Source organism: Oryctolagus cuniculus, chromosome 4, assembly GCF_964237555.1.
Source record: "Oryctolagus cuniculus chromosome 4, mOryCun1.1, whole genome shotgun sequence".
NCBI classification, from domain to species: domain Eukaryota; kingdom Metazoa; phylum Chordata; class Mammalia; order Lagomorpha; family Leporidae; genus Oryctolagus; species Oryctolagus cuniculus.
Genome location: NC_091435.1, coordinates 93,464,988 through 93,492,730, shown reverse-complemented (window position 1 = coordinate 93,492,730; position 27,743 = coordinate 93,464,988). Strand labels below are relative to the sequence as shown.

Sequence of the window (27,743 nt, the reverse complement as noted above, 5' to 3'; positions counted from 1 at the left end):
GCCCCTCTTCCAGGCCAGCTCTCTGCTGTGGCCAGGGAGTGCAGTGGAGGATGGCCCAGGTGCTTGGGCCCTGCACCCCATGGGAGACCAGGAAAAGCACCTGGCTCCTGGCTCCTGCCATCGGATCAGCGCGGTGCGCAGGCCGCAGCGCGCTGGCCGCAGCGGCCATTGGAGGGTGAACCAACGGCAAAGGAAGACCTTTCTCTCTGTCTCTCTCTCTCACTGTCCACTCTGCCTGTCAAAAAAAAAATTTTTTTTTTAAGATTTATTTATTTATTTATTTGTTCTAAAGGCAGAGTTACACTGGGGGAAGATATCAGTCTTCTATCCACTGGTTCTCTTCTCAACCACAATGGGCTGGGTTAGACCAGGCAGAAGCTGAGAGCCCGGGACTTTATCTGGGTCCCCTACATGGGTGCAGGGCCCAAGCACTTGGGCCATCTTCCACTGTCTTTCCAGGCGCATTAGCAGGGAGCTGGATTGAAAGCAGAGCAGCTGGCACTCGTTTGGGATGCTGGTGTTGCAGGCAGCGGCTTCATCCACTGCACCACAACACTGGCCCCGCTTTTGAAAACATTGGTATTTTCTCACAGATAGTCTTTTTTTTTTTTTTTTTTTTACAGGCAGAGTGGACAGTGAGAGAGAGAGAGAGACAGAGAGAGACAGAGAGAGAAAGGTCTTCCTTTGCCGTTGGTTCACCCTCCAATGGCTGCCGCTGGCACACCGCGCTGATCCGAAGCCAGGAGCCAGGTGCTTTTCCTGGTCTCCCATGGGGTGCAGGGCCCAAGCACTTGGGCCATCCTCCACTGCACTCTCTGGGCACAGCAGAGAGCTGGACTGGAAGAGGAGCAACCGGGACAGAATCAGGCACCCCGACTGGGACTAGAACCCAGAGTGCCGGCGCTGCAGGTGGAGGATTAGCTTATTGAGCCGCAGCACCGGCCACAGATAGTCTATTTTTTGTGTGGAAAAACACTCAGGACCTGAGGTTGACAGACTGGGAACCATGGGGTGAGGGGGCTCCCAGAAAGCAGTAGAAAGCCTCGGGTCCCTGTGCCATAGAGAGCCTCCCCCTGGTCTGGCGGCTGTGTGCAACCCAGGAGAAATAAAGACTGGGCCCTGACTTAACTGCTTCTTGCCTGGTTTTCCTAATCCTCCATCACTTGTCTCCCCATTAGAGCCCCTGACTGGAGCTGGCAGCACCCTCTCATAACCCGCTACCAACATCCAGCCTCCTGTCGTTGGTCCTGCAGTTTCTTGACATGGCAAATGGAACTCTCCCTTAGGATTATCACACACGACAAAGTTCAGCAGGAGCCTGGCATGTGATAACTGCTTTGATATGTTGATATGTTGGTGGGGACCCCTTTCTCCCATACAACATCCGTAAGCCCTTTTTTTTTTTTTTTTTTTTTTTTTTTTTTGACAGGCAGAGTGGACAGAGAGAGAGACAGAAAAGCAAGAAAGGTCTTCCTTTGCCATTGGTTCACCCTCCAATGGCTGCCGCGGCCAGCGCGCTGCGGCCAACGCACCGCGCTGATCCGATGGCAGGAGCCAGATACTTATCCTGGTCTCCCATGGGGTGCAGGGCCCAAGCACTTGGGCCATCCTCCACTGCATTCCCTGGCCACAGCAGAGAGCTGGCCTGGAAGAGGGGCAACCGGGACAGAATCCGGCGCCCCGACTGGGACTAGAACCCGGTGTGCCGGCGCCGCAAGGTGGAGGATTAGCCTAGTGAGCCGCGGCGCCGGCCAGTAAGCCCTTTGTTTATGACCTTAAGATAAAATGCTGCTGGGAATAGCCCTTCTTCCCCTTAGATGGGCTTCTCTGTCACTTCCCAATCATTACTGCATATAATGGTGTGATGACTGCTGCCATGCGTGGAGTGCCAACCATGTGCTAATGAGTGAACTGGGTTCCTCATATATGAACACACATGTAGTCATTTAATCATCAAAGTGACAAGGCACGAATCAGAGTCAGGAGGTGGCCCATGAATGTTTAGAAAGTATCAGAATATCAGTAAGCCTCAGTTTCCCCTTTGCAAAGTGGGGACAATAATGCTAGGTTGTGGGGTGGATGTTACGGGCATCCCATATCGCAGTGCCTGGTTCGAGTCTCACATCCTCCACTTCCAATCCAACTTCCTGCTAATGCACACCCTGGGAGGTGGTAAGTAATGGATCAAGTATTTTGTACCTGCCACCCGTGTAAAGACCCGGATGGGTTCCAGGCTCCTGGCTTCCACCTGGCCCTGGCTGTTCCAGGCATTTGGAGTGAAAGAGTGAATGGAAGAGATGTCTATCTCTTCCTGGCTGACTCTCTAATTCCCTGCCTTTTAAACAAAAAATGAAGGCCGGCGCCACGGCTTACTAGGCTAATCCTCCGCCTTGCGGCGCCGACACACCGGGTTCTAGTCCCGCTCGGGGCACCGGATTCTGTCCCGGTTGCCCCTCTTCCAGGCCAGCTCTCTGCTGTGGCCAGGGAGTGCAGTAGAGGATGGCCCAAGTGCTTGGGCCCTGCACCCCATGGGAGACCAGGATAAGTACCTGGCTCCTGCCATCGGATCAGTGCGGTGCGCCGGCCGCAGCGTGTGGGTCGCAGCGGCCATTGGAGGGTGAACCAATGGCAAAGGAAGACCTTTCTCTCTGTCTCTCTCTCTCTGCCTGTCAAAAAATAAAAAATAAATAAAATAAATAAAAAATAAAAAAATGAACCTGAGTAACAATTAAAAAAAAGATATGCAGTGACACAGCAGATTAAAGCTGTGGCACAGCAGGTTAAAGCCTCAGCCTGCAGTGCCAGCATCCCATATGGGCGCTGGTTGAAGTCCCAGCTGCTCCACTTCCAATCCAGCTCTCTGCTATGGTCTGGGAAAGTAGTAGAAGATGGCCCAAGTGCTTGGGCCCTTGCACCCACGTGGGAGACCTGGAAGAAGCTCCTGGCTCCTGGATTCAGATCAGCTCAGCTCTTTCCTGGCTCCTGGCTTCGGATCAGCACAGCTCCAGCCATTGTGGCCAATTGGGGAGTGAACCAGCAGATGGAAGACCCCTCTCTCTTTGTCTCTCCTTCTCTCTCTGTGTAACTCTGACTTTCAAATAAATATTTTTTTTAAAAAAGATGATTCACTTGATTACTATAAAAACCTATAAAATGGTAGATTTCCCAAGCTCAGTGTTCTTAGGCTGAGATACAAACCCATTGCATGTTCAGCATCCAACTGGCCCATGGCCTTGTCACCATGGGACTTGGAGAACATACAGGTATGATGCTCATGACGCTTGCTGAGCCTTGATAATAAAATCTCCTGCCTTTTGCACGCATCCAACCTCTCGTTTTGCAAATACATTCAAATTAAATCCCACACTAGACACCTGTGATAAAGCCAAAGTGAATTTAATTTCTCAAACAAGTCATGCCATGGGAGACATCACAAATGCTATTCTGTCTGTAACATTTTAGCTCCTCTCTTCCCTTGGTGATGTCTTATCAGTTTCTCTGTGATGCCTTCTCCCTCAACCTTCCATGCCCCATCCCTCAACTGAATTATATTCCTCTCTCCTAAGCTCCGCAAAGACCCTTTTGCCTCCCTGATGTTAGCACATCTCACAATGTATTAACTGCCTATTTATTTACCTGTTCTTTTCTTTCCCAATACAGGAGGATCTGTGAGGTCAGACATACTGTACTGGCATACTGTAGGTGCTTAATAAATGCTCATGCCATGAGTGGGGCACTATGGTGGAGATGTACATAGGCAGAAGGAAAGTAGGGAGCAAGGGCATCTGAGCGAAAGTCGGGGAGAGGTCCACATGAGGAGACGTTTGAGGCTGATCCGAAGGGCAAGTTGGTTAGGCAGGTTGACACGGGGAGAAGGAAAAGGTGTTTCTGGCAGTGAGAACGGGAATGAACGCACAGAACTAGCATGGTGCCTTCGAGAAACCGCCAGCATGGCAGGAAATAAAGCTGACTGACAGGCCGGCACAGGCCGAATCGAGAAGTCTGAATTCCATCCAGAAATTTGGATTTCCGTTTCTGCACGAATTTTTGTTAAAGGCATGAGGCATATCCTTTTGCGCGTGTCTAAGAGAATAGAAACGGTAAAACGCAGGAGAAGCAATAGCAATTTAAGAAAACTTGGTTCCAATGTTGGTTCCTCCAGGGGCCAGCTCTGCAACTTTCAAGGCACTTCCTCTCTCTGAGCCTCCGAGGCAAGAGACGGTGAGGACAAATCTACCCGAAGCGGTGTTTCATGACGATTCACTGTAGTAACTCTGAGAAAGAACCTGGGACATAGCTTTGGCTCACAAATGTCAGCTTTCCTTCCTCTTTTTCTCTGAGCCTCATCTTCCCACGCTGCAGGTGCACTGGAGGCCAAGTCGCGGCTTTATCGGCGAGCGGAGGCACTCAGCTTTGACTGGTTTGACCTCCACGGGGCCGCGCGGGGGCGCTCTAGCCCGCTCTTCGGCGCTCTATGGTTCTTCTTTCGCCCCGGAAGTGATTCCGCGGCTGGGGTTGGTAAGGTCGGGCCATGGTGGGGCAGAGGTTGGGAAGATGGCGTGGCGAGGCTGGGCACAGAGAAGCTGGGGCTGCGGCCAGGCGTGGGCTTTGGGGGGCCGCAGCCCCGAGGAACTCACTACAGCCTTGGCCCCGCCGCGGCTGCTCGGACGCAGGTAATGGCGTTTAGCCTTTAGGCCCCCGAGTTGTGGCCGCGCATCGCGTGGGGCGGAGGCGGTTCGGGCCTCTCGAGCTACTTCCAGCTCACTCGCCTCCTCGCCTGCCTCCTCCTCCTCCTCGCCTGCCGTCCGTCACTCCTCGCTGCGCCGCTCTGTCCCGGGCCGGGACGCTCCCTGGCCCATTCCGACCCAGACTTCCGCGAGCCTGCGCTCTCCCCTTTCCCGTGGGGAGGGCGGAGATGGGGGAAGCAACCTGTGCAGGCGGCTGGCGTGCTACACTTCAGAATCCTGAGAGAAAAATATAGAGAGAGCCCATTCTTTAAAGCGAAGCACTTGTGCGACTGGGAGAAAGACAGAGCTGAGAATTTAATCCCTATCACTCTGATCCTAACGCTGCACCACAGCCAAGTTCTAATAGTGTTTAGAGAGCTAAGGAGGACACAGCTTTGCTTCTTGCAAAGTCGAAGGAGAGACTTTTCGGTTGAAGGATTGAGACCCTGGAGTTTTTGGCTTCCAGAATATTTGGAAAGAAAACTATCCGAGCTTTCCCGAGTAGAATCCGTGTGGCGAGTGGTCTGTATGTGATGACTTCGCCTTAGGATAATCCAGTTCTAAATTGATAGAGGAATCCTTTATCTGCCCAAGAATTTGCTCCTGATCTTTAATTCAAAGTTTCAACTCTCACCTTCTGTCTTGGTTAGATAGGTTCCAGGAATCCATCTCATTTACGGTAGCAAGGAACATGAAGTGTTTATCAGCAGTGGGCTAGCAATGGTGAAAGATTGAAGCTTCAGTATGGTGGCTCCATTGCCTGATTTTAAGAATGACTCCGAAGCAGGCGCCGCGGCTCACTAGGCTAATCCTCCACCTAGCGGCGCCGGGGACACCGGGTTCTAGTCCCGGTCGGGGCGCCAGATTCTTTCCCGGTTGCCCCTCTTCCAGGCCAGCTCTCTGCTGTGGCCAGGGAGTACAGTGGAGGATGCCCCAAGTGCTTGGGCCCTGCACCCCATGGGAGACCAGGAGAACCACCTGGCTCCTGCCATCGGATCAGCGCGGTGCGCCGGCCGCAGCGCGCTGGCCGCGGCGGCCATTGGAGGGTGAACCAACGGCAAAAGGAAGACCTTTCTCTCTGTCTCTCTCTCTATCCACTCTGCCTGTCAAAAAAAAAAAAAAAAAAAAAAAAAAAAAAAGACTCCATACTTTTAGAGTACCTTATTTCTCGGGCCCCACCCCAATCCCATGAGATCAGAATTAGGAGAGTGGGAAGAGTGGAAGAACCTGTATTTCTTCTTCTTTTTTTTAAAGATTTATTTATTGGAGAGGCAGAGTTAGAGGGAGAGACAGGAAGAGAGAGAGATCTTTCATCTACTGATTCACTCCCCAAATGGCCACAGTGACGGAAACCAGGAGCTTCTTCTGGGTCTCCCATGCCCAGGGACTTGGGCCATTCTCTGCTCTATCCTGGGCACATAGGTAGAGAGCTAGATGGGAAGTGGAGCAGCCCGGACTCAAACCGGTGTCCATATGGGATTCTGGCATTGCAAACTGTGGCTTTATCCCACTGCACCACAATGCTGGCCCCAGAACCTGTAGCTCTTAAAATACTCCAAGTAAATTTTATCAGGGGTTTGTGAAAAACTTTGGTAATTGTATCTTTTTTTTTCTTTTTTAAGATTTATTTATTTATTCGAAAGGTGAGTTACAGAGAGGCAGAGGCAGAGAGAGATCTTCCATCCACTGGTTCAACTCCTCAGATGGCCACAACGGCTGGAGCTGAGCTGATCTGAAGTCAGGAGCCAGGGTCTCCCACGTGGGTGCAGGGGCCGAGGACTTGGGCCATCTTCTACTGCTTTCCCAGGCCATAGCAGAGAGCTGGATCAGAAGTGGAGCAGCCGGGACTCAAACTGGCACCCATATGTGATGCTGGCACTGCAGCTGGTGGCTTTACCCGCTATGCCACAGCGCTGGCCCCTGGGTGTTTTTATCTTTTACACCATGATGTGGAGCTTCAGGCACTGATCCTAAACTCCTGAGAGAAGGAAGATGTGAGGTGGAGATGGGATACATTTCAGTTGTGATTTCATTGTTTACTTCAAATCCCATTTGAGTTTGCTGGTTTGAGGGGTAAGATGAGTATGTCTGTTAGGAAGCCACAGTTCAATTTTGGATTTGTAGATATATCATTGTGCTGGGTTTAGGGAGAGGAAGCCAAAGAAAGCTAATGTTAATGAGCCTCTGGGAAGCTTTGTCCTAAAGACCATCTGAAGTAACAAATGAGCAAGAAATAGGCGTGTTGTTGATTAGTCTAACGTTTGAAAAGCTTGCTATTTGTATGGAATGTTCAAAAGTGACATTTTAGTGGTTGCAGCCAAGAATTGTTTCTACATTTTTAAAGGATTGTAAAGCAACAGTAATATATGAGGGAAATTTTAGTAGGCCACAAAGACTAAAATATTTACTATCTGACCTTTTATAAAAAAAAGCACAGGGAGCTGGCATTACCACTGCAGGTCACTACTTCTGATTTAGCTTCCTACTAATGCACCTGGGAAGGCAGAGGAAGATGGCCCAAGTACTTGGACCCCTGCCACTCATGGAAATCCAGGTGGAGTTTCTGGCTCCTGGCTTCAGCCTGGCCCAGAATTGCCGTGTGGACATTTGGGAGCCAACCAGTGGATGGAAGATCTCTTTGTCTCTGTCTCTGTTGCATTGCCTTTCAAACCAATAAATCTTTTTAAAAAGGAGAAAATCTCATTAGGTTCTTCAAATACAGTAGTTATTAAGCTTCTGGCAACACTTCTAAAAAACATGGCTTAGACGTGAAAGTAGAAACCTGCATAATTTGGCACTTGTAAAACTATCCAAGGATAGGCCGGCGCCGTGGCTCACTAGGGTAATCCTCCGCCTTGCGGCGCCGGCACACCGGGTTCTAGTCCCGGTCGGGGCGCCAGATTCTTTCCCGGTTGCCCCTCTTGCAGGCCAGCTCTCTGCTGTGGCCAGGGAGTGCAGTGGAGGATGGCCCAAGTGCTTGGGCCCTGCACCCCATGGGAGACCAGGATAAGTATCTGGCTCCTGCCATCGGATCAGCGCGGTGCGCCGGCCACAGCGTGCCAATCGCGGCGGCCATTGGAGGGTGAACCAACGGCAAAGGAAGACCTTTTTCTCTGTCTCTCTCTCTCTCACTGTCCACTCTGCCTGTCAAAAAAAAAAAAAAAACAAACTATCCAAGGATAGAAAATAGTTGATGGTAGCACATGTACAGAGCTTAAATTTTCAGAGTGAGATATCTTTGAGTAGGATACTTGATTAGTCAGTAAATCAGCTATTTTAATTTTCCTTAATTCACCATTCATTAGCCCAAGATGGATTAAGGGTTTATGGAAAAATCTCTCTCTTCCCCTAAATATGTATATACTATTTTTTTGTTGTTTATTCAGAAGGCAGAGAGAGAGAGAGAAATGGACAGAGTTCTTCCGTCTGCTGGTTCACTCCTCAGAAGACTTCAACAGGGGCCGGTACTGCGGCGTAGTGGGTTAAGCTGCCGTCTGCAGTGCTGGTGTTCCTTACAGGTACCAGTCCCAGCTGATCGGCTTGCAGTCCAGTTCCCTGCTAGTGTGCCTAGGAAAGCAGCAGAGGATGGTCCAAGTCCTTTGGCTCCTGCCCACATGGGAGATCTGGAAGAAACTCCTGGCTCCTGGCTCCTGCCTGACCCTAGCCATTGTGGCTATTTGGGGAGTGGACCAGAGGATGGAAGACCTCTCTCTCACTCTGCCTCCTCTCTCTCTGTAACTCTGCCTTTCAAATAAATAACTTTTTAAAAAAATTTTAAAAATAGGGCCGGCGCCGTGGCTCACTAGGCTAATCCTCCACCTTGCGGCGCCGGCACACCGGGTTCTAGTCCCGGTCAGGGCGCCGGATTCTTTCCCGGTTGCCCCTCTTGCAGGCCAGCTCTCTGCTGTGGCCAGGGAGTGCAGTGGAGGATGGCCCAAGTGCTTGGGCCCTGCACCCCATGGGAGACCAGGATAAGTACCTGGCTCCTGCCATCGGATCAGCGCAGTGCGCCGGCCGCAGCGTGTGGGTCGCGGCGGCCATTGGAGGGTGAACCAATGGCAAAGGAAGACCTTTCTCTCTGTCTCTCTCTCTCTCACTGTCTGCTCTGCCTGTCAAAAAAAAAGAAAAAAAAATTTTTTAAAAATAGACTTCAAAAGCTCAGATCTGAGTAGGCAGAAAGCAGGATCCTGGAACTCAATTCATGTCTCCTAAGTGGGTGGCAGGGACCCAAGTATTTGAGCCATCACCTGCTGTCTCTCAGGGTGCAACTTAGCAGGAAGTGGTAACTTAGACCCAGGCACTGTGATATGGGATGAGTGCATTCCAGGAGGCATTTTAACCATTGCAGCAGATACCCATCCCTATATTTTAAGTGAGATTAATCTAATCTGTTGTGTATGCTTAGACACATGTTGTCTCTGTCATTTCTTGCCATTTCTGCTCAATTTGTTGATAATGCAAAATTTCAGTAACAAATTAGTGCTGACCTGTATGAATATTTAAGTTGCATTGTTTTTATCCCCTATTTTTTTTAAAGATTTATTAATTTATTTTAAAGGCAGAGTTTGAGAGAAGGAGAGACAAGAATCTTCCATCTGCTGGTTCACTTCCCAAATGGCTGCAATGGCTAAAGCTGGGCCTATCCAGAGCTAGGAGCTTCCTCCTGGTCTGCCATAAGGGTGCAGGACTTGGGCCATCTGCTGGATTGGAAATGGAGCCTGGGGACTTGAACTGGGGGCCATATGGGATGCCAGGACCACAAGCAGCAGCCTTACCTGCTGTACCACAGTGCCGGCCCTATCCCCTATTCTTTTTTTTTTTTTTTTTAAAGATTTATTTATTTATTTTATATATAGAGAGAGATCTACCAACTCTGGTTCACTCTCTAGATGGCTGCAATGGCCAGGGGTGGGCCAAATCCGGGAGCTTCTTCCAGGTCTCCCACTTGGGTACAGGGGGCTCACGTACTTGGGCCACCTTCTACTGTGTTCCCAAGTGCATTACCAGGGAGCTGGATCAGAAGTGGAGCTGCTGGGACTTGAACCAGAACCCAGATGGGATGCTGGAGCTGTAAGTGGAGGCTTAGCCTTCTACGACACCATGCTGGCCCCAATATCCCTTTCTCTTAAAAGCAGTTCACAGGGGCTGGCACTGTGGTGCAGCGGGTTAGTCCTTTGCCTGCGGCACCAGTATCCCATATGGGCACTGATTCTAGTCCTCTTTTGATCCAGCTCTCTGCTATAGCCTGGGAAAGCAGTGGAGGATGGCCTAAGCGCTTGGGCCTCTGCACCCACATGGGGAACCCAGAAGAACTTCCTGACTCTTGGCTTCGTATCAGTTCAGCTCCGGCTGTCGTGGCCATTTGGGGAGTAAACCAGCGGATGGAAGACATTTCTCTCTCTCTCTCCTCACTATCTGTAAGTCTGTAACTCTGCCTCTCAGATAAATAAATAAAACCTTTACAGGCCGGCGCCATGGCTCACTAGGCTAATCCTCTGCCTTGTGGCGCCGGCACACCGGGTTCTAGTCCCGGTCGGGGCACCGGATTCTGTCCCGGTTGCCCCTCTTGCAGGCCAGCTCTCTGCTGTGGCCAGGGAGTGCAGTGGAGGATGGCCCAAGTGCTTGGGCCCTGCACCCACATGGGAGACCAGGAGGAAGCACCTGGCTCCTGGCTTTGGATCAGCGCAGGGCCGGCCATAGCAGCCATTTGGGGGGTGAACCAACGGAAAGGAAGACCTTTCTCTCTGTCTCTGTCTCTGTCTCTCTCTCTCTCTGTCTCTCTCTAACTCTGCCTGTCAAAAAAATAAGTTATAGGATCATATTAAAAAATTAACAGTTGTGGCCAGTGCTACAGCTCAATAGGCTAATCCTCCGCCTGCAGCGCCCCTAGTCCCGGTTGGGGTGCCGGATTCTGTCCCGGTTGCTCCTCTTCCAATCCAGCTCTCTGCTGTGGCCTGGAAAGGCAGTGAAGGATGGCCCAAGTGCTTGGGCCCTGCACCCTCATGGGAGACCAGGAGAAGCACCTGGCTCCTGGCTTCGGATCAGTGCAGTGTACCAGCCGCAGCACGCTGGCCACAGCGGCCATTGCGGGGTGAACCAACGGAAAAGGAAGACTTTTCTCTCTGTCTCTCTCTCTCTCACTGTCCACTCTGCCTGTCAAAAAAAAAAAAAAAAAAACAAAAAAAAAAACAGTTGTGTGGTTAGTGGTAACTCAGGTATTCATGAGGTAGTCCCACTTGGAGTACATTAGATTGCTTCCAGAAATCTAGTATTGTAAAAGGACTGGAGCAACAGAACTCAAAGGCAGTTCCACCTTTATGGTTGTTGAAGGCCTCAAAGGACCCTTTTCCTGCGTCCCCTCCATCTTACTGTGTTGCTTCACTTCCTGTTTTCCTACCTTAGTTCAGGTAGATAATTTCTTTATCCATTTAATAAACTCATTTTGAGCTAATTAATTTAACCTGTGAGTTAGACCTTAAACATTTTCACTTAGAGACTTTTTCTTTTAAGAAATTTAAAAGCTCCCTAAAGAAAGATAATGTACCTTGTCATATAATGATTGTAATTATTACATTGAAAGGCATCATATGCCAACAGAAAACCCAAGCTAACCAGCCTAAGCAATTAGAGACATTTACTGGTTTATGCAGGTGAAGAGTCCAGAGGTAGGACTGGCTTCTAGTGAGATGGGATCCAGTGTCTCAGTTGTCACCAGAACCCCATTTCTCCATGGTTTGTCCTTGCTTCCTAAGTGTTGGCTTTGGTCTGTCAGTATACTGTCTCCTTGTGGTTATAAGATGATTGATTGCCATCAGCTTTTGGGGTTGTATATTAGGTTCAAATCCAGTAGGAAAGATCCTCTTTTCCAGTATCACAAGCGAAATACTGAAAATGATTTCATTGGATCAGATTGGCTTTAGCTGGGACACATTCCCATTCTTGAATCCCTTGAAGTGGCCAGGGAATGGGATGTGTGGATTGTCTTTAGCCAGTGATGAGTTGTTGCACCTCCAAATCAAATGCCTGGAAATTCTAGGGGACTGTTAGGGAAAAGGGGGGAGAGTAAAGATGCTGGGACCTGAGGGGAGCTGTTGTATGTAGTTCTGTGTCACCTAATCAGCTGAGATTAATCTGTAGATAAGCCATTCTAATTTAAGTAGAAGTAACCTTGGAAGAGTGGGGAATCAGCTTCTTGACACTTGCTATTTGAAAATGGTTCAGGAGCAGTTTGGGAATCAAAGCCACTCTGCAGGCTATACATAGTTTGTCAGTCCTAGTTATTACATCCTTATTCAAGGCAGAAAGATGTATTTGTGTGTGTGATGTGAGTGGTATGTTCATTTTTATTGGGTAAGCAAAAGCTTTCCAAGAGGCTTCTAAAAATTGTTAAGTCACTTTTGACCAAAGTTCTGTGTGATGTGGCCACTCAACCACAGGCTGGACAGGTATCACTCTTTCCTAGCCTCTAGCAACACAGGCAAGGGGAAAGCATTGGGGGTAGATTTGGGATTAGCTATTAATCAGAGTTTGCTAAAAGATACTCATTTATAAGATTTACTGCAACAGTAACACTTTTTTTTTTTTTAAGATTGATTTATTTATTTGAAAGACAGAGAAATACTTCAGCCTGGCTGGACCAGGCCAAAGCCAGGAGCTTCTTCCAGGTCTCCTAAGTGGGTGCAGGGGCCTAAGAACTTGTGCCATCCTCCACTGCTTTCCCAGTGTATTAACATGGTTCTAGATCTAAAGTGGAGTAGCCCAGACTTGAACCAGCACCCATATGGGATGCCAGCACTGCAGGTGGAGGTTTAGCCTTGTACGCCTCAGCGCTGGCCCCAGCAGTGTTTGAATAACTCGATAATTTTCCCCAAATGGATTTCTTTAAAAGGAATGACCTTAATTTGGAAGTATAAATTCTAGATTTATGTTCTATATGCATCTTTTTAGTGATAAAAATCAGATATAATTTGTAGATAGTAAGATGTACACATACTAAGTGTACAGCTTGTGAATTCTAATAAATGCATGCACCTGTGTGACCATTACCTGCAGTATGATAAAGAGTACCTCCGGCATCTCTGAAAGTTCTGTCCTGCCCCTCTCCAGTCAAGCCCCACCCACTTCAGGCAATTACTGTTCTGATGTTCATCCTAACAGAGTGGTGTATCTGTTCTCCAACTGTATATACATTTGGAACTCACACAATCACGTGTTATGTGCTGTTTTGTGTTTTGTTTCTTTGGCTCACAATGTTGAGAGTTATCTGTGGTGTGTGATCAAATTTTTTTCTTAGAACCACCCCACTTTTGGGGCCAAAAATAGTACTCCTTTGTGCACATGTACCATTATTTATCCATTCCCTATTGATGGAAACTTAAGTTGCAGTTTTTAGAGATAAGAATAAAGCAAGTTATTGTTCATTGCTCATCTTCCAGTTTCTCATTTTGACGCCTCTGGTATTCCTTATCTTAGTGAATAATGCTATCTTACTTTCAGTTATTCAAAATAGAACTTTATTTTTGACCCCTCCTACTCACAGGAAATTATTGGCCTTTATTGGGGACTGGACTTGGAGGTAGAGATTTAGTGAATCCAAAATTGTAATGTAATAGAGGCGTGGACAGTAATTGAGCTCTAGGAGTGCTTTAGAGTGCAAAGAGTTCTAGGATGCAAAGGAGACCTACTTAGCCTGAGAGAGGCCAGGAAGACTTCCTCAAGGAGGAGATTACACTATGAACGGAATTCCGAAGGGCACATGAAAGTTAACAAAGGGGAACAGGTACCAGAATAAGAGCAGCATTGTCAGAGGTCACACCGCAAGGCAGGTCGCAGGAACTGCAATAGGAAGTCAGTGTAAGATGTGTAGAGAGGATTTACGGTGGTGGCAGGAGGAAGTGGCCAGAGAAAAGAGGGGGCAGGGTTAAGGGATGTGTGCTGTGTTTGCTGAGGTGATGAAAAATTCCTGTGGGGTTTATGCAGAGCGAGGGAAGCTTTGTGTTTAATACAAGTGTGCAGGATGAGTTTGCAGTGGGCCTCCTTGGATGTGGGGCTGTCTACTGGAAAGTGGTGGTGTATTCCAGGCTAGACAGGGAAGCGGAATAGGAGTTAAGGAGAGATTGTTGGCCCTCTGAGAGGACATTTGAGGAACTACTGGATGTCTGATGAGAAGTGGTGAGGAAGAGAACACACAGTGTGTTCAAGCGTTTGAAGTTGAATAAGCTGCTACTGTAATCCAGGCAGAAGATAAGGATCTAGTCTAGGAGTGAAGGAAATACTTTTGCTTGACAGAGTTGTTTTTTAATTGGATGCAAGAATAAGGGAGAGAGAACTCCAAAATGACTTCTAGATTTTTAACCTCAGTGACAGAGTAGAATACTTGCACTGAAAGAACAGGGGCTAGCTTCGTGGCACGGTGGGTTAAACCATTGCTTGTGATGCTGGCATCCCTTATCAGAGTGCTGATGCCAGTCCTGGCTGCTTCACTTGGAATCCAGCTCCCTGCTAATGTGCCTGAGAAGGAGCAGAAGATGGCCCAAGTGCTTGGGCCCCTGCCACCCATGTCAGAGACCCTGGTGGATGCAGTTCCTGCCTCCTGGCTTTGGCCTGGCCCAGCCCTGGCTAGTGTGACCATTTAGGGAATAAACTAACAGATAAGACCTCTTTCTCTGTCACTCTACCTTCCAGATAAGTAAATAAATCTTTTAAAAAGTAGAGAATACAGTCTTACAAAATTTAGAACTGGGAGGCATGATGAGTAATGTCGGATGCTTTGAGGAGGCCTGGCTATAAAGGAATCAAAACAATCAAATAAATGGAGAGCTGAAAGAAGTTGTCAATTATAATGGCCAGTATTTATAAAAAATTTTTATTTGAACCTGGGATGCCTTTAAAGATAAATATTTGTTTTAGAAATTGACCAAACTTTAAACAAAGTAACAGCCATTCTGTGCTGATTGAAACCTACAGCTTAGAGTTCTCCAGTACTTTTAGAAGATTGCAGAGTCTGTGTGGAGGATAGATACAAATTATTTTTAAGAAAGTTTTATTTATTTATTTGAAAGAGTTACAAAGAGAAAGAGGGAGAAACAAAGAGATATCTTCCATCTGTTGGTTCACTCCCAAGTGGCTGCAAGGGCCAGGGCTGAGGCAGGCTGAGGTTGAGAGCTTCATCCAGGTCTCCCACACGGGTGCAGGGGCCCAAACACTTGGGCCATCCTTCCCTGCTTTTGCCAGGCCATTAGCAGGGAGCTGGATTCAAAGTGGAGCAGCCAGAACACAAACTGGCGCTGATATGGGATGCCGACAGTGCAGGCGGCAGCTTTAGCTACTATGCCACAACACTGGTCTCAACACAAATTATTTTGTTGATTGATAATAGTAGCTCAGACAAGTACCTTCTGAAGTTGCCTTAGTTTATCTCTTACCTTTTCCAGAAAGGTTAAATGTGACTTGAATCCTAGCTAGGAGTAGGATTCCTGGGTCTTTTTGGACTGTAGCATAAGAGTAATCTGAGATGATGATGATGGAAACCAAGTGCATACGTGTAGAGTTTGATGTTTACAAGTTGCCATTTCATTTCTAATCCATTGTTTTCCTTCATAGGTTTAATTTCTTTATTCAGCAAAAATCTGGATTCAGAAAAGCACCGAGGAAGGTTGAACCTCGAAGATCAGACACAGGGACAAGTGGCGAAACATACAAGAGAAGTGCTTTGATTCCCCCTGTGGAAGAAACAGTATTTTATCCATCTCCATATCCTATAAGGACTCTTGTGAAACCGTTATTTTTTACTGTTGGGGTAAGAGTGTCCATCACTAGAGTTCCTTACCCTGCTACCAGTGCAGTGTTAAAGAACTCTTTGTACAGTATTGGCTCCCTTAATGTAAGGATGGGTGGAAGGGGATCAAAAGGATCTGTCTACATAGCTGGGCTCATGAATTCTGGTTACAGAATATGAGTTGAGTAATTGCTTCAGTTAATTTATTTGAGAAGCAGAGAGAGAGCTCCTCAAATGCCTTCAGCAACTGGGGAAGAGTCAAGGCCAAAGCTGAGCACCAGGAATACAACCCAGGTCTCCCTTGGGGGTGACAGGAACCCAATTACTTGCTCCATCTCCTAAGGTCTGCATTATCAAGAAACTGTAATCAGGGGCCAGCATTGTGGGTACAGCTGCCACCTGTGATGCTGGCATCCTGTATGGGTGCCAGTTTGTGTTCTGGCTGTTCTGCTGCTGATGCAGTTCCCTGCAAATGGCCTGGAAAAAGAAGCAGAACATGTCCCAAGTGTCTGGGCCCCTGCCACCCACGTGAGAGAACTGGATGAAGCTCCTGGCTTTGACCTGGCCCAGCACTGGCTGGAAGTGAGCCACCAGATGGAAGATCTCTCTGTCTCTTTTTCTCTGTAGCTCTGACTTTCAAAATAAATAAATCTTTGTTTTTAGAAAGGAAGCTATAATCAGGAGCTGGAGCTCTGGATGTCGAACTTAGATACCCTGATTGGGGATGCAGGTGTCTTTTTTTTTTTTTAAGATTTATTTATTTATTTGAAAGGCAGAGTTACAGAGAGGAAGGAGGAGGGGAGAAGGGGAGAGGGGAGAGGGGAGAGGTCCTCGGTCCTCCATCCACTTCCACTGCTTTCCTAGGCCATAGCAGAGAGCTGGATCAGAAGTGGAGCAGCCAGGACTTGAACTGGCACCCTTATGGGATGCTGGCACTGCAGGTGGTGGCTTTACCTGCTACGCCACAGTGCTGGCCCCTGAGGCAGATGTTTTAACTACTAGGCCAAATATCTGCTTCTTGAATAACTGCTTTTAGAATCTAGCTCGGTTACATAAGCCCTGGAAAAGAAACTTAGGAGCTTTATATTTGGTATAGCATTTCAAGTGATACTAAGTTGGTATTTTGAATTTTATTTGAAGATTTGTAGCTGGAAATAGGCACCAAGGTAGGTGAAGTTAATAAAATGGGAAATAGTAAAATGTTCTTTTCACCCTTATATGTTTCATGATGCCAGGTGTTCCTTCTGTTTGTAAAAAGCGGTGAAAATACTATCCTTAGAAGTATATAGAGAGATTTATTTCCCCTTTAAATTTATCTTGTAACATGCCTGATTTTATATAGTTTACAGGCTGTGCATTTGGATCAGCTGCTATTTGGCAGTATGAATCACTGAAATCCAGGGTCCAGAGTTATTTTGATGGTATAAAAGCTGATTGGTTGGATAGCATAAGGCCACAAAAAGAAGGAGACTTCAGAAAGGAGGTAAAGATAAATATTACTTTCCTTATTCCAGTCAGTCAGTTTTTGAAGTTTGGTTATTGGTATTTTTATCATGTTTTTAATTTTTAAAAATTTTTTATTTAATGTGATGCATATTTTTATGGAGTACAGTACAATATTTCAACCCAGATATACAGTGTAAACAGATCAGATCAGGCAATTCACATTTCCATTCTGTCTTTGTTTGGAGCCTGCCATCCCCTCTCTTCCAATTCTTTGTTGTATATAATACATTATTGTGAACTACAGTCACCCCACTGTGCTGTGGAACACTAGAACTTGTTACTTCTGTGTGACTGTGTCTGGTACCCTTACCCAGCCTCGCTCCATCTCCCCTCTGTCCTACCCTTCCTTCCCAACCTCTCATAATCACTGTATGAGGTGTTTTCAGTTAACGGCAACATTTGATCAGTAGATGTAAAATCAACGCTCTTAATGTTCTTTTTTTTTACAGTCCTTTCATCAGAGTAAGTATTACTATTTTGTATGTGTGGCTGTGTGGTACTTGATGGTATTCCAAGAATGTTGTCCCTCTACTCTTGTGCATCAAAAATCACCGAAGATAGTTTTAAACACTTTTATATTGGGGCACATCCTAGCCCTGCTAAAGTTTAAGGTCCACTGCTGTGCTTGCATCACTTTGCTGGATTGTTTTAGGGTACGTATTAGAGTCACAGGAGTGTGTCAGAATATGTGTTTGCCAAGTGGATGTTAAGAAGCATCCCAGTGACATGTTGACATATCTCTGGTAAATACTCACTGTTGTTTCTAGTTGTACTCAGGGATATCAGGAAAAGGTACAAATACTTCATATACAGTTGATGGCCCTCTTTTCTCTCAACTGATTTTTAGAAAATTTCCTTTTAGATAAGACATATAAATATTTTACTTGCCAATACGTAATGAGCCCTGAGGCCAGAGGTTAATAGGTGGTTTCATGGCTGTTTGGTTTTCAAGCCCCTTTGTTTTTTGTGACACGATTACTTTCCAGCTTGGAGAAAGCATTGATGTCCTTGCTTTTTCCCTTCCTAGGATCAATGTAATTCTGGCTAGCTAGCCTCAGAAGGATGCCTTGGATTTTCTTTTCACTTGTGATAGCTTGAGGTTCCTCTAAGGGAGGAGGATTCATTTCTCTTCGTTTCCCCATGACATATTCAACAAACATGAGCCCTGTTTGTTTTGCAGAAGTTTTCTGCCAGAAGAACAGTGGTTGCAGGTGAAACTTGCTAGAGATTTTTATTAGGTAAAAATAAAGATAGTAAGATAGTAAATAGATAGCAAAACCAACTTTTCTCATAATCTTGGATCCTGTAAAAAGCTACAGGTTTCCAGCACATTTCTGCACTATGAATTTTTAATACCCAAATACTTATTTGGAATGGTGATAAATAGCACAAATGATATACATAATCTTCATCTAAAGATACATTTATTTATTATAGACTTAAATGTTAGGTTATTATGATAACTAAAATTTTTAGCATGTCCATTAAAGAACAAATGAAACAGTTCATATGGATGCACAAAATACACAGAAAATTGTAGTCCTAGGAACCCCTTTCAGACCACTACATATGCAGTAAATAAAGCTGGGAGCTCATATACAGTTTAATTATAATTAGAAAGGTCAAATCAGATATGTATTGATCTATGTGCATATTTTTTACCTTGGATCTTTTTCCTATAACAAGTGTGGTTCAATTTCATAATTAGAATTTTTTTTAGTCTAAGAACTTGACTCACGGAAAATTTCAGATGAGGAAGGTACAAAGAAAACAGTGTAATGAACTGTTCCCCTCCAGTTTGGTGGTTACCAATGCATTGCCAGTTTCATTTTTCATCTATTTCCCTTTCTATTTCTTGCCACTACTGCATCATTGTGAAGCAGATTCTAGGCATATTTTATCCATTAAAAACTTCAGGGGAGTCCCTGAAAAATGAGGATTCTCTCCCTTTTTCTAAACTTTAGTACTGGTATTATATTGGAATATAATAGCAATTTTAATACAAAATAGCCACAGAATTTTTTTTTTTTTTTTTTTTTTTGACAGGCAGAGTGAGAGACAGAGAAAGGTCCTCCTTTGCTGTTGTTTCACCCTCCAATGGCCGCCGTGGCCGGCACACTGCAGCCGGTGCAACACGCTGATCCGATGGCAGGAGCCAGGTACTTATCCTGGTCTCCCATGGGGTGCAGGGCCCAAGTACTTGGGCCATCCTCCACTGCACTCCCTGGCCACAGCAGAGAGTTGGCCTGGAAGAGGGGCAACCGGAACAGAATCCGGCACCCCGACCGGGACTAGAACCCTGTGTGCTGGCGCCGCAAGGTAGAGGATTAGCCTAGTGAGCCATGGCGCTGGCCAGCCACAGAATTTTAAAGCTCGATAGGACCTTCATGAATAATCACCTGTGTACCTGTGTGTATCAGAGAGTGTGGCTAGGTGCTAGTTGCTAGTCCTCACAACAGTGCTGCTAGCCATCGTTATCATGCTTCATAGAGCAGGGAACTGAAATTTAGATGGAATGTGTCTGAGGTTCTGGAGCTGATCAGTAGATCTAGGCAGAGGATGTAGGCTGTCCGATGATAAAACGCATGCCTTTGCCGTTCTGCCACACGTTCATGATCTCTGTTGGGCACCAGTGATTATTACAGATAAGAAGTATGACTTTTATACAGAAGCATTTCCTTTCTGTAGTTTCTTTTTCCTAGCCTGAAAGCATTTCTCACACGATGATGTGCAATTTTCCTTCTGTTTTAGATTAACAAGTGGTGGAATAACCTAAGTGATGGCCAGCGGACTGTGACAGGTTTGTGTTAGCTTACACGTTTTAGCCATTCAAGGGAAGAGAAATCAAACCAAAAGGTACAGTATGTCACAGGGAATGGCTTTTGTACCACCATCACCAGTGGTTTAGAAGGCAAAGAGTCTCTGTACCTTTAGGCTAGTGTAATAGTATGAGAAATAACGTAGCATAAAGGTTTACACTATGTCCTGGGGCAGTTACTTTCTAATTTAGATTCCAGCTTGTGATAAAGCTTACAAGTAATTGTTACAAAAGGAAACATTAAGTACCTTCTGTATCCAGGATACTTTATTCCCATTGTCTCCCTAGTTCACAGGTTTGAGAATGGGGTAGTTGACTCCCCTTTTACACGTAAGGAAATGGACTTTGAGAGAAAGAACTTTTTGAGGTCAAACTGCTGGTAAGAAGTAGAGCTGAGTTTCAAAATCCAGGTCTGTCTCATTCTGGAGCAGTGTCCTCTATTCCATTGTGCTGTTGGTAAAACCCTCTTTAAATGTAAGCATGCTATGCATGATACCAGGATCATTTTTCGTTTTTCAAAATTTTTGTGAAAAGACAGATCTAGCTTTTCAAGGAAACTCTTGTGCAGTATTTTATAGACTTAGTTATTTGAGGATTTTTGGCAAATGGATTTGCAATTTCTGTAACAATTGTGTATATGGGAGAAAAGTATTTCCAGAGACAGCAAAATACTGCTTTTTCTCAAGTATGATTAGGTTTGTTCATACTCTTAATTTTCTCTGCTTACCTAAATGGAGAAAGGATGATAAGCTTCGTTCAGACTGTCCTCAGTCTGGAAGACCTGATTTTTCTGAACTTACTGGATCAAGATTCAGCCTTCAGGCTTATGGTTCAGACATTGGTTCCTCCAGGAAGTGCTTTCTTTTCTACACTCATTGAAATTTTTATCATTTATAACACAGCATGCCTTATACATGTAGCAACTTGGAGGGGAAAGTAAATGTCTTGGGGACAATGATGAGATTTTCCATCATGTTGTAGCACTTAGCACATACCTGCCCTTAGTAAAACCATTCAATTAAACTCTGTTGAGTGGGTGAGTGTGGGTCTTGAACCAAGTGGGTGAGATTTTTCAAAATGTGTTGCCATACCTAAGACTAGAATTAATTAATCAGTGGGTCTTAATAATACATGATGGCTTCAAAGATAGTGCTATAGTAGCACATCTGTTTCCACCGAGATTAATATGTTTTGTGTGCTTGCTTATTTTCTGGAAGTAATGAAAATTAACGGCATTCTTCCTTTTTTTGAAAAAAGATATATTATTATTTATTTGAAAGGCTGGGTTACAGAGAGAAATCTTCCATCCACTGGTTCACTCCCAAAATGGCCTCAACAGCCAGAGCTGGGCCAATCCTAAGCCAGGAGCTTTTTCTGGGTCTTCCACGTGGGTGCAGGGGCCAGGTACTTGAGCCATCTTCCACTGCTTCCCCAGACACATTAGCAGGGAGCTGGATTGGAAGTAGAGCAGCCAAAACTTGAACCTGTGCCTATATGGGATGCTGGCTTTACCCACTATGCCACAGCGCTAGCATTTCTTAAAGTAGCAAAGTTTTGATTTCATTCAGTGTTTTCAAAGCATTTCACGATTAGATGGTACCTCAATTTTTTTTATAGTGGTAAAGATATTATACCATTTAATATATGAAGAAGTCTGGAATAAGAATTTAACACTTTTTCTCATGCCTGAAAGTAGTTTATTCAAAGAAGTTCATGAGGCCGGCACTGTGATGAAGCAGGTTAAAACTGATGCCTGCAGTGCTGGCATCCCATATGGGCACTGGTTGGAGTCCCAGGTGCTCCACTTCCAATCCAGCTCTCTGCTATGGCCTGGGAAGGCAGTGGAGGATGGCCCGAGTGCTTGGGTCCCTGTACCCACGTGGGAGACCTGGAAGAAGCTCTTAGCTCCTGGCTTTGGATTGGCCCAGCTGTGGCCACTGTGGCCATTTGAGGAGTGAACCAGTGGATGGAAGACCTCTCTCTGCTTCTGCCTCTTTGTAACTCTGCCTTTCAAATAAATAAATAAATCTTTTTAAAAAATGTTTTCAAAGAAGTTCATATTCAGAGGTAAATTAAAGTCAGAATTCCCTATGCTTTTTCCTTTTTAAATCACTTCAGTCATTTAGCATGTAAGGCTTAGCAGTGGAGGGAGAGATCTTGTGATCTAACTAGCAACGTGGATGTAAAGTGCTTTGAATGTAAATATGAATAGTCCACTGATGATGTATTGCTATTGTTGGGTTGTCTCCATTACTTTTAAGAACTAAGGAAGTGCCCTTTGGGCTATTTGGTGTCACCTCAGATTTCTCTTAATAAGGAATAATTTATTCTTGTAGTGGTGATTTTAGCTTTGTAATATCTGTTACTGATGCTTGATGATCAATTAATTAGAAACTGAGATTCTCAAGAGTAAACAGATGCTTTTGTTAATACCTTATCTCCTTTCAGAGGCGCCTATTAGTCCAGCTTGCCTTGCTTAGCACTCCAATTGCTTCTCTTAGACTGATCCTCAGTGAGGTTGGCTCAGCTCCTGGTTTTAATTGAGGATAGATTCCTGGGGTGACAGATGTCACTCTGTCCCACTTTCTTTCCTTGGATAATAGATTTTTTTTTTTTCTTTTGCATTTGGCGAGTTCTGGCCCAGAGAGTTCAAAGCTCTGTGAGACCAGCATGCTGCTTTGCTATGTAGTATTCATACCTAGACAATGGAGCGTGGAAACACTGGTGGGTTAAAAGCTTGCTTGCTTGCTTGCTTTTTAAGATTTATTTATTTATTTGAAAGGCAGAGTTACAGAGAGTGAGGAGGAACCAGAAAACTCTTTCATCCACTGGTTCACTCCCCAAATGGCTCCAGCAGCTAGGACTGAGCCAGGCCAAAGCCAGGAGCTTCATCTGGGTCTTCCACATGGATGGCAGGGGCCCAAGTACTTGGACCATCTCCCCTGTTTTTCCAGGCCATCAACAGGGAGCTAGATTGGAATGAGCATCTGGGACATGAAGCAGTGCCCATATGGGATGCTGGTGGTGCAGCTTTACTCGCTATACCACAATGGTGGCCCCCCAAAAATTTCTTATTGTTACACCAAACACTTAACAAAGATTCCTTGCCTCTGAATACAAGGCTCCTGAATTTTGAGGTCACGATTTTGGATATTGCTAAGCTCAGGTAGCAAAGTGTTTTATAAGATGTTTTTGATTCCTGAGTTTTCAGATAGAAGTGTCTCACATTTATCCTGTCTCTTTTGGTTCCTAGGTTTGGATAAGAATAGTTCAGATTGTAAAGGATACCTGCAATTTATTTTATTGTTAAGGTGGAGTTCAATGGTACAGGTTAAAAAACCTCCTTCCTGATTGCTGATGCTGGAACTGGAGTTCCTAGTTTTTCATGTTCTGTTATTTCAGCTTTTCCTTGGGAATCGCTTTTTAAACATATGTTAGAGAACTTTTTTTAAAAAAATATTTATTTATTTATTTATTTGAGAGGCAGAGTAACAGGAAGAGACAGACAGGTTTTATTTGGGGAGTGGACCATCCGCTGGTTCACTCCCCAAATGGCTACAATGGTTGAAGCTATGCTGGTACAAAGCCAGGAGCCAGGAGCTTCTTCTGGGTCTCCCACATAGGTGCAGGAGCCCATTGGGCCATCTTCCACTGCTTTCCCAGGCAATTAGCAGGGAGCTGGATAGGAAGTGGAGCAGCTGGGACTCAATCAGCTCCCATATGGGATGCCGGCACTGCAGGTGGAGGTTTAACCTACTATGCCACAGCACTGGCCCCTAAAGAACTGGTTTTAATCATATTTTTGTTTGGTTGGTTTTGGATTTTTTTTTTTCATTAATTGTTACATAAAAATATCTCCCTAAATTTCAGTGCAAGGTAGAATTCTTCAGTTAGACTAGCCCCTGGTGATTTGACATTTCAGCAAATTTCCTGTTCTGTTGCTTAGTTCTGGAGGGCTTTTAAGCCTGTCCAGGAGGTCCCCAGGCAGCCTGTAAGGAGAGTATTTGCTCCTGCCTTTCTGTCTTTCAGGGCTGAGATGCTCGCCAGGTGTCCATGTTAGTTTAGCGGAGTGCTGACTTTACCATATTGGGATTGAAGTAAAGGAAGGGGAAAGAACCAGCTAAATTATTGTTTCTGACCTAAGAGAGGACAGGGAAGAGGAAGATGGGGAGAGAGAGCTCAAGGAAACTGCCCCGATGCTTCTGTGAGTCCGTATTGTTTGCCGGCTTTAGTGTTTAGGCCTGTTACACCTCAGACCCTTGACCCTGCTGTCCCAACTTCTCAAGTCTATTCTTTTTCCTTTGCTGTTCGGTTTCCACCAGGCTTATTCTTTGGTTTCAGCTTTCTCTCTCCTTACATCATTCTGTGGTTTTGAGCTGTCCTCCTACACGGGGGTCTCCTTCCCCATTCCTGGTACTGTTGGTGAGGCGGTGTTTCCTTCAGTGCTCCAGCTCATCTTGACCTTTCAGTCTGTCACTGTTTTTCTGTAACTTGGCTTCCCGGTCTTCAGACAACTTATTCTGGAGAAGAATAAGTTGAGTACTATTTGAATGCCACTGAGGCGTCAAATACTATGCTAGATGCTTTAAATGTATATATATTATTGTTGTTAATCCTCATGAGAGTCATATTAGTAGTGTCTCCATTTTTCAGATAGGCTAACTGAGGCTTAGAGAAGTTAATTAACTGAGATCACACAGCTAGAAAAAGTTGGAGGTGAGAATCACAACTACTTTGTAGTTCAAATAATAAGCTTTTTATTATGTCCTTTCACTTTCTATTATAACAAACCACTAATTATCTTCTGGTAAACCACGCTGCCTCCCGCATCCCAAGTATCTGGGTGCTGATTCACAGCCCAGATTGCAACAGATTGTTCATGGCAGCAGGCAGGCCCCTAGGGAAGAAAGGGAGCTTTTTGGACAGCCAATTTAGATTTACTCATTTTGAGATGAATAAATGTGCAAAATAACAGGTTCGAGTAATGGTAAATGATACAAAAGATGAAAAATAAGTCTTTGTCTCCTTAAGCTTCTAGTTCACCATTTCCTTCACCAAAATAACTGTTGCCTCAGTAGTTGTTTATGTGTCCTTGTGAAGCATTTATGTGTATAAAAAGACATTTTTACCTGTTTGTGGCTTAACACACAAATGGTCTTCTATACCTTGTTTTTTTTTTTTTTTTTTTTTTTTTACTTAGAGGATTTAAAGAAATCTCTGTATCAGTAGACATAGGTCTGTTAAAATCTTTCGCATTTTATTGAAGTATAATACATGTAGAAGAATGTGTACATGTCAAATGTGCAAGTTAACCTATTTTCTCAAATTGAGCCACATACTTGTAGCTAGCATTCAAATCAAGAAGTGAAAATTGCCAGCACTCCAGGTCTATTATTTTTTGTGGCATTGTAGTAGTCCGTGTGGATGGATATTATTTAACAAGTCTTCTATTAGCGGATATGTATGTTGTTTTTAGACTTTTGCTTCTATAAACAATACTGCAATGAGTATTCTTATATGTAGAGCTTTGCACACTTGTACAAATAAATTTTTAGGATGTTACTGGAAATAGAATTACCTGATCAAAGAGTGTGCATTTAAAATTTTGTGTTGTAAAGTTGTCTTAAAAGAAGTTGTATACCAGTCGGAATGTTCTCCTGGGGCCAGTGCTGTGGCGCAGTGGATTAGCGCCCTGTCCTGAAGTTTCGGCATCCCATATGGATGCCGGTTCAAGACCCAGCTGTTCCATTTCCCACCAGCTCTCTGCTGTGGCCTAGCAAAGCAGTGGAGGATGGCCCAGGTCCTTGGGCCCCTGCACCCACGTAGGAGACCTGGAGGAAGCTCCTGGGTCCTGGCTTCAGATTGGTGCAGCTCTGGCCATTGCAGCCAATTAGGGAGTGAACCATCGGATGAAAGACCTCCCCCCCACCTCTCTCTGCTTCTCCTCTCTCTGTGTAACTCTGACTTTCAAATAAATAAATAAATCTTTAAAAAAAAAAAAAAGAAAAGAAAGAAATGTTCTCCAAAAGTGTGTAGCATGTAAATAGGTCAAATTGTTTGCTGAAGTTTACTCACAGGGAAGGTTAGACATTCTCATCCGCAGGGAGAGTACAGAGAAATAGTTACTCCATTTTGTGGTCAACAATTATTTAAGGGCCTTTGCCTCCCTTATGGTGAATGTGCTCTAATCTTTCCATTTACCTGTATTACTTTGGATCTTTCTGTCCATCTCAGTGGAAATTGTGTGAGACCATCAGGTTGATCCCTAACCTGCCTGGTTCCCAGGGAGTCAGGTAGGGACTCCTTGAGCTCAGTTCTCTGGCTGCTGCGCATGGGCATACATGTCAGTGTTGGGACTGGCCAGATCTAGGTCAGCATGACAGCCCCTCCAGACAGAGGAGGGGGAAATTGGTCTAGTCCAAAACAGAGGGGATTCTGTGCTTAGCTACTGGGCTCCAAGTGGAATGCTGAGTCCTTTTTAGGGAAACAGAAAAAGAGATTGTACTGCCTTCTTTGGACCAAGGATGAACATAGACTGAGGTACAGTCTATTCCTGAATTGGTGCAGCATTCTTTTTTTTTTTTTTTTAAATTTTTAAGATTGATTTATTTATCTGAAAGGCAGAGCCATAGTGAGGCAGAGGCAGAGAGAGAGGTCTTCCATCTGATGGTTCATTCCCCAATGGCCACAACAGCCAGAGCTGTGCTGATCCAAAGCCAGGAACCTCTTCTGGGTCTCCCATGCAGTTGCAGGGGCCCAAACACTTGGGCCATCTTCTACTGCTTTCCCAGGGCATAGCATAGAGCTGGATCAGAAGTGGAGCAGCCGGGACTTGAACGGACACCCACATGGGATGCCAGCACTGCAGGCAGTGGCCCCTTCTGCCATGCCATAGCGCCACCCCCCCCTCTTTTTTGATATTATTTATTTGAAAGAGTTACACAGAGAAAAGGGGAGAGAGAGGGATAGAGAGAGGTCTTCTGTTCTATGGTTATACTCCCCAGATGGCTAGGACTAGGCCAGGCAGGACCCAGGAGCTTCTTCCAGGTCTCCCATGTGGTTAGCAGGTGCCCAAGCACTTGGGCCGTCTTCTGCTTTTCTCAGGCCATTATCAGGGAGCTGGATCAGAAGTGAAGCAGCTAGGACTCGAACAGACACACATATGGGATGCCGGTGTAGGTGGTGGCGTTACCTGCTACACCACAATGCTGGTGCAACATTCTTTGTGTGTGTGTGTCTGTGTGAAATAATTCACTTATAAAATTCACCATTAAGTACTATACAATTCAGGTTTGTATTTTTTATACAAGGTTGTGCAACTATAATTATCTAATTTCAAAGCATCTTTATATTCTAAAAAGAAACTACACCCATTAGCTGTCACTTCTTGTTCCCCCTCCCCTTTTAGCCTTTAGCAATCACAAATCTACTTACTTTGTGAATTTGCCTATTCTGGACATTTCAAACACATGGAGTCACATGTGGCTTTTTTTTTTTTTAAAGATTATTTATTTAGGCTGGTGCCACAGCTCAATAGGCTAATCCTCCACCTAGCGGCGCCGGCACACCGGGTTCTAGTCCCGGTCGGGGCGCCGGATTCTGTCCCGGTTGCCCCTCTTCCAGGCCAACTCTCTGCTGTGGCCAGGGAGTGCAGTGGAGGATGGCCCAAGCCCTTGGGCCCTGCACCCCATAGGAGACCAGGAGGAGCACCTGGCTCCTGCCTTCAGATCAGCGCGGTGCGCCGGCTGCAGCGCGCCCACCATAGCGCGCCCGCCGTGGCGGCCATTGGAGGGTGAACCAACGGCAAAGGAAGACCTTTCTCTCTGTCTCTGTCTCTCACTATCCACTCTGCCTGTCAAAAAAAAAAAAAAAAAAAAAGATTTATTTATTTATTTGAGAGGCAGAGTTACAGACA

General features: G+C 45.4%; 1 protein-coding gene across 4 annotated transcripts in view; it reads left to right on the top strand.

The window, feature by feature from the left end:
- Positions 1-4,493: 4,493 nt before the first annotated feature.
- Positions 4,494-27,743, top strand: part of PARL (presenilin associated rhomboid like) — a 50,397-nt gene continuing 27,147 nt past the window's right edge. The window contains exons 1-4 of one of the 4 annotated variants that reach the window (XM_002716489.5): positions 4,494-4,673; positions 15,330-15,525; positions 16,847-16,987; positions 19,762-19,810. In XM_002716489.5, the coding sequence (XP_002716535.1) occupies positions 4,555-4,673; positions 15,330-15,525; positions 16,847-16,987; positions 19,762-19,810 (505 nt within the window). In that variant the 5' untranslated portion in view covers positions 4,494-4,554. The remainder of the gene's footprint in view (positions 4,674-15,329; positions 15,526-16,846; positions 16,988-19,761; positions 19,811-27,743) is intronic. The other 3 variants (XM_051818881.2, XM_051818882.2, XM_051818883.2) reach the window with 3 other exon arrangements.